The sequence below is a fragment of the Vipera ursinii genome (assembly GCF_947247035.1).
Source record: "Vipera ursinii genome assembly, chromosome: 12".
Classification (NCBI taxonomy): domain Eukaryota; kingdom Metazoa; phylum Chordata; class Lepidosauria; order Squamata; family Viperidae; genus Vipera; species Vipera ursinii.
In genome coordinates this window covers 942,622-956,146 of record NC_139525.1, presented here as the reverse complement: position 1 = coordinate 956,146, position 13,525 = coordinate 942,622, and the positions used below count along the sequence as shown (strand labels likewise).

At 48.6% G+C, this 13,525-nt stretch overlaps 1 protein-coding gene across 1 annotated transcript; it reads right to left on the bottom strand.

Moving 5' to 3' along the window:
* Positions 1 to 8,478: 8,478 nt before the first annotated feature.
* AGTR2 (angiotensin II receptor type 2) lies at positions 8,479 to 10,280 on the bottom strand (the record flags this gene model as incomplete). Its single annotated transcript, XM_083371775.1, has 2 exons — positions 10,097 to 10,280; positions 8,479 to 9,698 (listed from the first exon to the last, which is right to left on the bottom strand). Exon 2 carries the CDS (start codon positions 9,607 to 9,609, stop codon positions 8,479 to 8,481), a length of 1,131 nt encoding a protein of 376 aa, XP_083227901.1. The 5' UTR covers positions 9,610 to 9,698; positions 10,097 to 10,280.
* Positions 10,281 to 13,525: the final 3,245 nt, after the last annotated feature.

Genomic DNA, 13,525 nt, shown 5'->3' with positions numbered 1-13,525 from the left:
CTGGTTTGTCTGGTCTGCTGATAGACCTACAGCAAGAGGTGAATCATCGTCTTTGTGCTGTATTAGTAACCCTAACAACACTTCTTTGGGGAAGCTCCGTTTGGCTTACGGGGCTGGTCTGGGATAGGTTTCCTTTCGGCCTTGGTGTGAACAGAGGAAAAAGGACCTGCAGGAATACATTTTAGAAGGGAGAAGCTGAAAAAAGTCTTGATGAGCTTCTTTGTCCCAAAAGAATATGCTTGGTTTTAGGATTATGTGGCTTTTAGAATATGCCTTGGTGGCGCAGTGGGCTTTGTTGTTGTTGTTGTTAGCTGCGAAGTCGTGTCCGACCCATCGCGACCCTATGGACAACATTCCTCCAGGCCTTCCTGTCCTCTACTAGCAGTGGGCTAGTGCCTCCTTAAGTAACACCAGCTGCCTGCCATTAGTGCAGGTTCGAGTCCCACCAGGCTCAAGGTTGACTCAGCCTTCCATCCTTCCAAGGTAGGTAAAATGAGGACCCAGATTGTTGGGGGCAATAAGCTGACTTTGTAATAATGCCGCTTGGGGTGTGTGTGAAAGCCCTAATAAGCAGGCATATACATAAAATGAAGGCTACTGCTAAGCACATTGATTTGTGCTTTAGATTGTAAGCCGCCCTGAGTCTTCGGAGAAGGGCGGGATATAAATGGGATTAAAATAAAATAAATAAATAAAAATATACTTAAATGATCTTGCCACCACCCCAAATATTTGAAAGTCTAAAGTCTAAAGATTTGTGAGCACCTGCTTGCAGGTGAGTTGGTGGCTGGATGTTTTTGTCTCTGTAGCTTTTGAAAATAGACTTCCTTTATTTATCCCAGTGTTTGCCCAGCTTATTAAAAGTTTTGACCACTGTAATGGTTGGCAAACAGATAAGCTGAATGGTCAGGCAAATACCTGACTGCTGAACAAAGGCCGTTCCCTCCGTCCCACCTCCAAACATCTCAGTCAAGAAGCAGCCAGATGTGGTAGGTGGCATGAAAGAGATGTGAGTAGATAGATGGTCAACTGTAACCTCTGTTTGAGTATCACCGGATCAGCCTATAAAGCAAACAGGCAGACTGAGAGAGGAAAACAAACCCACAACTCTTCAGGGTGCAAAACAAGACAAACTAAAAAAAGACACAAGAATTATTAAAAGATTATCTGGAAAATGACTCAGCCTGGCTCTTACAGGCAAATATGGGAAGCTAACTGGCAGAGAGGAGGTGAAACTCCCATCTTGGCAGGCAGGTTCAGCTGCATCACCCAGGACCCAACCTTGCAAGTCAAGGCCTTCCTCGTGATCTCCAGGTTGCCCAATGTCAACGGAGGATTCACACAGCCTCTGGATTGCCCGGAGAAAGGGAGATACAATATAGAATCTTGGAGATGGAAGGAGTTAAATTTCAGCCATAAAATATCTCATTTATTAGGGAATATGTGGCGGCCCAAAGGCCTGAGACACCAGCCTGTTCCCCAACCACACACCAACTGGTCTTGCCCACAGGGAAAAGAGAAGAACCTCAGGGTACCATACCTCCCACCCCTAATCCCCACAAAGCAACCATGGCTGGTGGTATCAAAAGCCACTGAGAGGTTAAATCAGGATAGTTACTTGAACCCTGCCCTGATCACAGCAACCAGTGCTGTGTAGGAAGAAAAAAGCAGAAACCATCATTAATGCCATGTGTTCTTTGACCCTGGCATTGCTGGAAAGGTTTTGCCCACAGAGCTGAGAGCCGAGAAAGAATGTAGGTTAGATTAAAAATGAGGGAGAAGCTGTTGAGGCATTTCTGATGAGCTGATTAAATATTGGATACTGTCTCTATTTCAACATCATCCTGAGAAGTGAAACTTCAGATGCTTTTCATGACCTTTGCTTCCTCCCGCTGCCTGGAGATTCTAGGTATCAACATCTGGAATTGCCCAAATTTAGGAGAAATCTTCGTCTGGAAGACTTTGGAAAAAAAATTCTCAATGTTGGATACAGTCTTTGGTGATGTCTTCCATTTATGACCTGTACTGTGACGAGTTAGAGCACAAAGGTCCTATGTCTCTATCCCAGGCTATGGAACAAAAGAAAAGTCAGTCAGTCGACTGTTGATTCAAAACTGGCCACAAATGTTTGTATTGTTCTTTGTACTCCTGGTTCCTCCTTCTGAAGGATTCTGAGTAGGGCCTCTAGCAGGACCTTGACCAGTTGCCGGGCTGAATATCTGTGATCTGGGTCTGACTAGGAATGGGTGGATCACACTAGATCTCATCCAGCTACAGAGATTATTCCATTTAGTTCCCACAAATTAGAGATAAAGAGAAGAATGGGGAAAAAGTGGTTTTCAAGCTGCCCCTTGTAGACAGTGTGTCTCACTTAGCTAGGTGCACGTTCACACAGAGAGGTTGGTCGACAGAAGGGATAACTTCCACTCAGGCCTGTCATCTATTCTTAACCAAGAGGACCTAGGAGGATAAGATACCTTGGTGGGTTCACACAAACCCTTCAAACCCCAATCTTAGTTGGAGACAACACAATAGTTATAGGAGAAAGGATAAAATCTCGCAACAAATCAAAACAGTGGCAAAGATGTCCCCTGCCTCTGTGCGTGAATGCTGCCTGGGTGCTACGAGAGGGGACACCGCTCAAGAGACGCCCCCCGCCCCCTTAAGTAAGGCTTCCAAACGTTCAAAATTGATCAAGTGTGTGATAAGTTGAGGTGTTTTTGTTTTGCACATTGTGAACCTTTGATCCAAAACTTCATTCTTGCAGCTGACTGTCCTTTGAATGCTCATGAAAACGTAGGAGAGAAAGTTTGGAAGATTGAGTTCCACATGCCAGAAAAAGATTGGCAAAGAGCAAATCCAGTAAAGCTGCTGTAAATTCCTACCCTCCCTCACACACACACCATTTTCAAGAATAGACAATAACCAACATTCTTTCAAGCATTGCTATCTTAATCCCCAAGAAGAAGGCAATGAAAGAGATTCCCCCTTCTAATTTTAACTCCCCATCTCTTGCTTAAAGATTAAAAAATAGTAGAATGGATTTTATCTGTGCATTGGGAAGCTTATTCAGAGAGCCTCTGAAGATACACTTTCATTCCTCCGGCTTAGGATAAGATAAGAAGTTTGTATCTTGCAGAAATTCCAACTATCTACAGACCAAGCAAAGGGTTGGTCAATAAAAACATTTGTACATAGTGCTGAAAGTCTGTAACAGCCAGAACCAAATACTTGGAGGTCATTAAGCAGAAGAGGATCAATCTCGCCACTGGAGGTGTAACAGAATATCAGAGTTGGACGAGACCTTGGGGGGTCTTCTAGTCCAACTCCTTGATCAAACTGGAAAACCTAGACCAGGGGTCTCCAACCTTGGCAACTTTAAGACTTGTGGACTTCAACTCCCAGAATTCTCTCAGAATTCCTCAGCCAATTAGTGGACCACAATGGTCTGCAACTGCCTTCTTTTGGGTGACTTTTTGACTCCCTCGATTGGCTGATGGATTGTGTGTCTAGCGACCACATAAATAGAGGTGACTTCCTAATCTAGGGTACAGTAAAGCCCTGCAATTTCCTGTCCCCTGTTTAGTAGGTACAATCTTGTGTAGCTTTTGGAGAACCTCGAGATTAATTGGGTGCTGCCATCTCGTGGGGAAGAGACGTATCCTCCAGCTGAGCTTGATTTGGGATTACAACGGCTGGCCAAAGATTGCAAAACCTCTGGAGTGGAAATGGGATGTGGTGCTGGTGCTGGTGGTCGTACTTGTGGTGCTGGTACAGGAGGAAGAGGAAGGAATGCTGGCTGGGGCATTCTGGGAGTTGAAGTCCATCCATCTTCAAGTTTCCAAGGTTGAGTAACGGTGCCCTAGGGAAAGGCAGACTAGATGAACATCTCTGCTGCAGACTGCTAATTCTGGCACCATTCGGAGGACTCTACAAGAAGGCAAACCCCGAAAAGTGGGGCTGGGGGAATTTGGGGGCAGCACATTTCAGCCCCAGAGAGTCTCCTGTGTGCCCCAAAGGTCCCGGGAGGAGGTCTTCACGTTGCACAATGTCTTGGCCAACAGAGCTGGGAAAATCATGTTGCATCCGAAACCCTGAAAAGCCACATTCAGGCGGATGAAGTAACGCAGTGCAAAAATAGGCACCAAGGATCTGGCTTGGCAGGAAAAAGACAACTTTGGGCCTTGTGTTATAAAAAGAATGAAGGGGGGGGGCAGACCAGAAGCTCCCAGCTGGGTGCGTTCCTGAACGCTTTGGGTGCATCACCCAGAGATCTTATTTGCCAAAGGAAGAACAATCACATCCACAGCTGATGACATTCTACGTGTGCAGCAAGTAAAACCAAATGCCTTGTTTGTCTTGACCGCAGCCGTTCTCCGCACTGGAGCCAATCGTGCTCCTCCAGGTAGGAGTGGGAGAGGCATAGCCCCCAAGATCCCCCTCCCCTTCCTGTCCCCAGGCTGCTCCCTTTGGTTCCTTGGTTCTTCTGGGCCAGAACTTTAGCAGCTGGACACATTCTGTGTTTCTTGCAGGGCTTTTCGGAGGGTTTCCTGCAGATCCATTTTCTCTCAAACAAAACCCAACAGAACGTGAGGGCTGTTATCCGACTAGCAGCCCAGCTGGGATCCTGGCTAATTCTTCCTGCAAAGATGGACAGCGAAGCTCTTACCTGTCTAGAAGCTGGACCAGCAAGGAGACAAAGAGGTCTGGAAGGGTGTGGGGAGAAGGCACAAAGATGCCAGAGCAGAATTCGGCATCCTTGTCTCTTGGACTTCAGATAGCTGAAGCCCCTGGTGACCGTTTGGTCAGTATAGAGCAGAGAAGAAAGCCCACAAGCTTGCAATCCACTTGGACATAGCCTTTTCATGCCGCCATCTTGACTTTTTGACCCAACCCTGTGGACACTCTGAGCAGCAGGTCATGTTTGGCCTTTGACAAGGGGGACCCTGCCAAGCTTTTCATCCCTGAACAAGCTGCCAGACTTTTCCAGCCCAAATTAATGAAGGACTTCTATTTCTGTTCCTTAAAAGTTCCTATTGAGACTTTTGGCATGTCAGGGGAATTGCAAGTATTTTGGTTTTCAGGGGCATTTGGGCTGGCGTGCCCATCAGAAATCAGGAGATGCCAGGGACCGAGAATCTGGCGTGTTCCGCAGACTTGGTGGAGCTGCAGCGTCTCTCCTGGGACCATCGAAGGGACTTGGCTGCCCTGCATGTGAACCCCTTTCTGCAATGACCCTTGCCTTTCCTGGAAGAGCCTGGGATATGGGGTTTGTACTGCATCCTCCTCCCCCAAAGTGGGACAGCCAAGTTTCTGGCAAAACAGCTGCAAAGGAGATACATGATGAGTGATCACCGCTTCCCAAGAGAGATTTGGAGAAGAAACTCCAAAGTCATTCATCTAAGCATTTTTGGTCGATCAAAAGGAGGCCTCTTCAACCCATGTCCCACTAACCTTGATTTAGCTGCTGATTGGGTCAAATTCTTGAACTAAGCCTTCTTACTTGCCAGAAAAAGCACAGCAGGATATGCCATCCCCCTTGGAGAGCTTCCACAAGGACCAAAAATATCTTGTAGAAGGATTTTCTATGGCAGGCTTCTACGAAGAAGCATTAGGCAAGGCCAGCTTCAAACTTGATTGCACTGAATTTCTGACAATAAAAGATTTTGAAAAGAGGGAGCTCTTACTGGGGGTCCCACCAACCATGTCTTCAAGGTGGAACTAGTTACATCCTCTGAAATAACCCTTTCCTTGCTATTATCTGTTCTCAAAGGACCTGACGTGCTGGTTAAAAACACGGACCACAAAAGCAACCTATTTATCAAATCCCCTGGTTGCCACAGACGGGGCCCAGGCAATGCCCGGTGAGCAACTGCCAAGAGGTGAATGTCTGGCCTATGAGGAAGATAACGCTCTGAACTTTCCATAATGTTCAGATAATCTGGTTGCCCCAGATGATGAATGGGGACCGTTTGAAGAGGCTTATCCCATTCTTCAAACTGCCCAGCAACTGTTTGTCTCCAGCAGCCCCAGGTAGGCACCCTCTGTGCAAGTCTGCATAATGTACGGAACTGAAGGAAAGACAGAAAAAGCAACTGGGAATGTAGAATTGTGGAGAACGTTGACACGTGGAGCCACTCCTGCGTTATTTTGGTTAAAAAAGAGTAATCGCTGGGACTTGAGGTCCTTATGGAAAGCTTGAAGCTATGAGACACCCTGCCCAAGATCTTGGGTGTGTCAGTTTGAGTTGGGAAGATTCCCAGCCTCGGAGGTCAGAAGGCCACTTCATTGTTCTATGGAATTTACTGTTCTGATCAGCAAGAGAGATTAAATTTTGATACTTTCTATGTTGTAGAATCAATAAGATGAAGTGCTGGAGATGGCAAAGCTGGTCACAAAAGTGACCTTCATACAACTATCTCTGTTTTCAGCCCCCCTGGATGGGGATGGATGGGCAGCCTCCGGTTCCGGAGGAGATGCAGGTTGAGGTGGCCTTCCCATCTGGCCACGGCCCCTTCCTCATCGCTTTTCCTCTCCTCATCAGAGGAATAGAGAGAGGTCCTACTCAGCCCAGTTATTGACAAGACCGAAGGGAGGGGCAGCTTGCAGGATTCTAGCATCTGGACACCACACTGGGCATTTTATTTTTAATTTGGAGGCCAAAGTCCCATCATCTCATTGAAGAACTATGGATGTCACATAAAGTAGAGGTCAACACAGGTGGAGGAACGTGTTAGCCTCATGTTCCACAGGTAAAACTGTGCAGGTGTCTGCTACAAAAATAGCAACAGGTTCTGTAGCATCTCAGCGTTTTGTGGCCTTGGGCTATTTGTCCCTCTGGCTAAAAGGAAGGTTGCTAACGACATCCCTCATTCCTCAGCCCCCACTGCTGGGATAAGCAACGGCAGCCCACACTGGATCGTGGCCCAAGGCCATCACGGATTGGGCAATACTTTGAGGGAGGGTTCAGAAAGCCTTGCTGACACCCATCTGGCTGCAGATGTCTGGGAAGACTCTGGGCTGCTGGGTGCCATAAATCAGAGCGAGTGGGCCGCCCAAGCCGTGCCAAGGTGGGCTGTGGCTGCTGTACTGGGAGTGGAGAATTAAGGGGTGTCCGTAGGAAGGAACATATCGTTCCGAGCGGCACACTCAGGGGATAAACAAGCAGCTTTGCCCAGTATATCAAATGTCATAAGCAAATACAGACTGGCTAGAGAGGTTCCTTCCCTTTACACTGAAAAGTTTCTCACGGACACCTTCATGGAAGTTTGCATTTCATGGTAACTGCTAGGAGGGATCCTAAGGATAACCATCGAGTTTGGGGATGGAAGAAAAGAGTTAAGAAGAAAGAGTTAATATCCCTCTCCATGCCAGACCTCATTGTATTAGTTATCCACAATTAACCAAGCTGTCCTACGTTGATGCAACTGGCTTTTTAAAAAACATGCACTTCTAATAAAGGAGAATATTTGTAAGTCAGGGTTGACGTGAGGGATCCTTGCTGCTCTCTGAGCTTGCTTGTTTTCTCACAGGCGTTTCATTACCCAAACTAGGCAGCATCCTCAGTGCTAGGAAGGAGTGCTGTTTGCTGTCGATTTATATCCTGGTGGCTTGCCTGTCTGGGTGGGTGGTGGGGGCTGCCTTAAGGATTCTTTGGCTGGGCTGTTTACTGATGTTCTGTGGCAGTTTCTTGATTGGGGTCTTATTTTCAGGCTTGATTTGGCCTACCAGCCCTTCAGAACTGCTGCCTTCTGCAAAGTTCACCTGGGACAATTGACCCCTCGAAGGTGGGAGAGGTTAAACCCAAGGCCCTTGTTGATCCACGAGGGCAACCACATTTGGGGATGATGGCCTATGTGAAAGTGCTGTACAGTTACTGTTGTGGTCTTCCACAACCCAGCAAGGCCCAGGAGTGTAGGGAATGTAGAGCTTCCAGCTGGTACCAATCCAGGCACCTCTGAAGGGTACAGGGAAGTAGAAGGTTGCTGGGCACAAGGAAGAAAGTAATAATTATCTGCAAAGGGGAGAATTGGCCATCGTGGGTCATCAGAAACTGAGAAAGACCACAAAAATGTGTCAGGACTAAATCCTATTTAAAATACAAAAACCAAAATGTAAACATGCAAATAGCTACTGTTGTAGAAAAATTAGACGGTGGGCAATGCAGACTAGCAAGAAATTGGTTTCTCTCCTCTCCCTAATAGACCTTTAGTGTGTTAAGAGTAGGAAGTGTTGAAAGTTAAGTTTCTTTGCAAACTCCTCTTTCTCAGGGCCATGTAAAAAACAAACTTTAGTCATAGAAAAAGGCTGTGTTAGTATTTATTGGTAATTAATTGCCCTCTACCACCTTTCTCAAAGCAAATGAAAACATGGTCTTCAGTGGACAGATTGTCCTAGGAGATGAGCAAGGAGAGACTGGCGGAAAATTTTGAGTCGCGGAGACGATGTAACCACAGCCTAAGTGTTTCCAGATGGTGGTTAGGGAACCCACAGTGGGTGTGTCAGTGGCCTCCCCATGTCTCCTCCTGGGTCAGCCTCTTTTAGGGACCGAGCAGTTTTGAGGGAGCTGGTTTGGCTGGAGGAAAAGGTTTCCCGGCCACTGTTGAACTGGGAGAGGCTCAGCTTGAATAAATGCTGGAGTTTATCCCGGAACTGCCTGCCCACAAAATAGTACAATAAAGGGTTAATGCAGCTGTTTGCAAAGCCCATGGAGAGCCCAAAGGGTAGCACCGCATCAATCATGGAGGTAAGGTGGCACCTGCTGATTACCTCCATCCAGGAAAGGGCATCCAGGAAGGTCAAGATGTGGAACGGGAGCCAGCAAATCAAGAAGGCCACCACCACGGCAGCCACCAGCTTCAACACCCGGTCCCTGACCCTCATGCTTTTTGCAAACCCTTGGTCCTTCTTCATGTGCATCCTGATGCAGATGTAACACCCAAGGATGATGGCCATGGGAAACAAGAAGCCAAGGAGGTTTTTCATTAAGGCTGTTCCAGCTGACCAGCTGGCGTAATTCTCGGAGGGATAGGCCATGATGCAAGCGTTCACGCCCAGCTCATTGATGTATTTGACTTCACGCCAGCAGAAGGTGGGCAGAGAGGTCAAGGTCGCCAGTCCCCAAACAACGAATGTGGCAAGGAAGGCCCGTTCCAGTGTTCCTTGCTGGCACTGGAAGGGGTGCGCAATGGCCTGGTAACGGTTCACACTCAGGCACGTTATGAAGAAGATGCTTGCAAACATGGCCAAGGAAAGGACGGAGCTGGAAAGCTTGCACATCGCGGAACCAAAGACCCAGCTGTATCCGTTGGCGTAGCTGGCGGCCCAGAAGGGAAGGGTGGTGAGGGCCAGGAGGTCGGCCACCGCCAGGTTGAAGATGTAGACATTGGCCACCGTCTTCGGGCTCCTCTGCCGACACAGTGCCGTGATGACCAGGCTGTTGCCCACCAGTCCAAGGATGAAGATGACGCAGTAGACCACAGGGATGAGCACAAACTGGTGGCTGGAGAAGCGGATGAGGCAGGCTTCCCTGGCGGAGACGTTGGTGGGAGACGGCTCTTGGGGAGTCTGTTGCGTGGCGAGGGCGGTGGAGAAGTTCCTGAAATGCATCTTGTGGTCAGACAAGACGGGGCGGCCTGCAGGACCTTCTGAGACATGGAACCTCCGCTCTGCACTACCAGAGCTGGATGCGGCTGGCTCTTAAAGAGAGAAGGACAAGAGAGCAGAAGCATGAAGTCTGTCTCTTCAGCAGGAAAGCCTCCATTCTGCCAAGGTCCCAGGCTTGGGAAGCTCCAGTTTTAGGAGGGCCCCTCTGGTTCCAGAGGGATAGATTCTCCCGCCTGAATCAGCACAGATATTCCCCATTAGCAAACTAGGGTCAGTTGCTGAAGGTGTGAGAAGGAGAGGAGGATAGAGATAGCCTAAGAGTGGAACTGGGTGGCAGCAGAACTGTTCGCCCTTAAGTCCTGGATGCTATCCAGATATTTCAGCAGTGAAGAGGCTTCCTTAGCAGTACACATCATCTTAAAGCTGTACAGCCCTTTAAAGGATGGAAACCGATGAAAGAAAACTTGAAAAGAGCAGAGTTGTCACTTACAAGTTGAGAAACTGAATGTGCAGAATCTGTCCGGTGGGGTGTCCCATCGGGAAATCCTCAGACGTCCACAGCTGCCTCCTTTCCCTGCATCTGAGCAGCGATCACTCTCTGCTGGGCCCAGCGAGGCAGCCTGGCCTCTTCCTGGCTCTCCCCAGAGCAGAGCAGAAAGTGAGCGCAGTCCCCCCGACCCAAAGGAAGGAATTAGCAAAATCCGTGCACCCCCCTGCACACCCCCGGTCTCCCTGCAGCTCTGGGGAAGGGAGTTGACACCTCTCTGCAGCCAATGAGAGTCAGGGGGGCTAGAAGTGGGCGGGCACCCCAGCCACCCATTCCATGCTGGGTGGGTGGGGATACTTTTCTTAACCCCTTTTGCATCTTCATTTCCACTCCTTAAAGCTCTGAGTTCGCCTTTCGCCTGGCGTCTGGTCTGGCTGCTGCCCTGAAGTTGGCGTGGAGGAGAGGACAGTCAGCCAAGCTGAGCCAGGCTGGGGATTGGGGGGGGGGGGGGCTGGGGATTGGTGGTGTTATAGGGGGGGGGTGGATTCACTTGGAGAGCAGAGACCCCGGGACAGCCCCCTTCTCTAAAGACACTCAGCAGGGAGGTGGAGTTGGCATTATCCCAAAGCCCAGCTGGGGTCCATCTTTTCTGCTGGAATGCGGGGAATTTACCCTACTCTCCCCATCCCCCCAGGAGGGGAACACTGGAACCATACTGGCCTCAGGAGCCACAAATAGCAGCTGGAAAAAAACATCTCAGCTCTTTATACGAGTGTTTCTCCAGCTTGGTAACTCCAAGAAGCATGGACTGCAACTCCCGAAATTGTTCTGAGGATTGAAGTCCACACGTCTTAAAGTCACCAAGGTTGAGGAACTCTGCTTTAGATCAACCTGCTCGGCCTGTTGAGATCACAGCCCCTCTTCCACTCTGGTGCTCTCTGATCACCAACGTTGGGAGGGAAAACTTTTGGGAGGAGTTCGTGAGCTCAACTTTCTCAGAATCCTTCCGGAGGCCATTCTTGGATCAGCACAGGGGAGAGAGGCTGGCGTTTTGCTTTTCTGGATTGCAGCTCTCCACTTATTCCTCTTTATTTTATAAAACAACCTAAAATGAGGAGGGAATCTGGTAGTAGCTGTAGCTACCAACCTTAGTAGGACACGATGGTAGCTCTCCAGGGGTTCGAGAAGCTCTGATCTTCTCAGGTTCCTGGAGAAGCTGGAGCTGAACAGCCCTTTCTTCCTGTTTTCTTTTCAACCATGTAGAGAATAGTGGTCAACAGAGAAAAACAGCTTTTGCAGCTGGTGAACTGGGTCCCGATGCACAGAATTTAGGCCATTATAAATTTACTAATTACCCAACGCTTGGAGGGTGGGGCTGGCCCCGTTTCCTGCTGTGAACAAAACATGGCACAAATTGAGAGTTGTGTTCCCCTCGGCCAAACGATGTGGTTAGTCATGAGGTATGACAGAAGATAATTCATTGCAAAGAGGTTTACAAAAAACCTTCCAACAGAATCCTTCATCCTCTGGTGGCTTCTCGTTCAGCAGAAATGTCTAAACAAAAACACACTTTCTAGGCTTTGGCAGCAAGATGGACTAAAATGCTGCTGTTTCCTGGAAGTTTCCACGCACCACCCTTTCAAAATGTTCTCCTGAGATGGTCAAGCTAGGCTCCGCCGCTGAAGACTGTTGCGCGTGCCAAGTCCTGTTTGTGGGATCCCACTGGAGAAGGCATCGGCAAGTTTGCGCTCAGAATTTCTAAGAAAGCAGAAGAACCTCTATGGAGATTCTCCATCGTCCAAGTCACAGTTGTCCCAAAGGTGCTTTTTCAAGAGGCAACCGGAGTTTCTTTGTTTTTTCCTTGAAGACATTTCGCTTCTGATCCACGAAACGTCTTCAGTCCAGTCCAAGAAGCTTCTTGGAGGAGAAGCGAAATGTCTTCAAGGAAAAAACAAAAAAGCTCCGGTTGCCTCTTGAAACGCAGCTTGGGGGGGAAGCCGAAGAAGGCACTGCAGGGCTGGCCCTGACAGGAGGCTGCGGGAACCTTTAGGCTTCTGCAGGCTGAGGAAACCAAGAGGTTGAAGACGCAGCCAAGGGTGGGAGCAGACCAGAAGTGCACAATAGCACTTTTGTTTTTGTCAGCTTTGGATCAGTGGAATCTGGGCAAACGTTTTTCCAGGATTTTTTTTTTTATCTGGGAAATTCTAAACTAGAATTCGATCGTGTGATATTCGGACTTCTTCTGCTACACGTGGCATAAACAACTTATGTCCTGGGAGGTGTTTTTCCTTCTTCATCCCCTTGTGTATCTAAACTACTTTTAGGATGATGCTTTTGATTACGGGAAATGCCCTGAATTACTGCATTTACCTTTGCACTTTGCAATCCAGCCTTATTACACTTACCCATATTATTATTGGGAGTGATCCTGAAGACGCAGAGCCCGCAGCACTTCTAGCCAAGAAGAAAGACAATCCAAGGCCGGCTTCTTTCCCCGAGACTATTTCTGTCACCTCAAAGCTTTGAGTAACGTAACATCTTTATTTTCGAATCGGCAACTGTGCTTGGGGGAAAAAGTTCCCACACAGATATACGTGCTGACAAATCCCACCCCAAGCCAGACCGGCTGTAGCCCAGACCTTCCGCCGAACCCGATTCAGAAGGTGGGCTAAATTAAGCTGGCTTTTCTTGGCCAGCTGGGTTCCTGCCTGCTTGGCAAAAGAGAGACCCTTTCGCCCTTGGCACAGAGAGTGGGGTGGGAGGCTGCCATGGGGGAAGGGAAGGCAGGAAGCAGCAGAGCTGAGTGAAGGGGGCGCAGCAATGGATGGAACTTGACCCGGGGCAGATGGGGCTCTCTTGAGGAAGGGAGCTCAAGCATCAAGGTGAAACAAAATCCCAAATCCCAGGCCTCGTTCAACGGTCTTTTTCAGGCTAGCGGATAAATTAAAGGTCAAGACTTGTGCCAAGAAGAGATTGGCAAATAGTCAGCAATCCAATAAAGGAGAATAGCTCAGGGTTGAAACGAGGGCTCTCTGGCGCTTGGCGAGTTTCTTGCAGACCTTTCGTGAGCCAAACTAGGTAACATCCTCAGTGCTGGCTGGGGAATTCCGAGTGCCGAGGCCTTAAAGTTGCCAAGTTTGGGGACCCCAGGCTTAGATGAAGCGCAAATAAGCCCCCCCAAGTGCAAATGCCCCCCCAAGGGAAGGAGCTCTCTCAGCCCCCCGCCCCCGCAGGAGAATGCAAATCTCACATTTCCCACGCTGCGGCAATCCAGCTGAGATCTGGGGCAGTTCAGACACTTTTAACTTTCCGAATCCAAATTCCAGAGTTGGCTCATCTATTTGGAAAGTTTAGGTCGCCCCCTAATGGCTGAAAGCAACTCCAACCGGGTCATGTTCATTTTTCTTGCATTAACTTCCATGGCTAAATTCT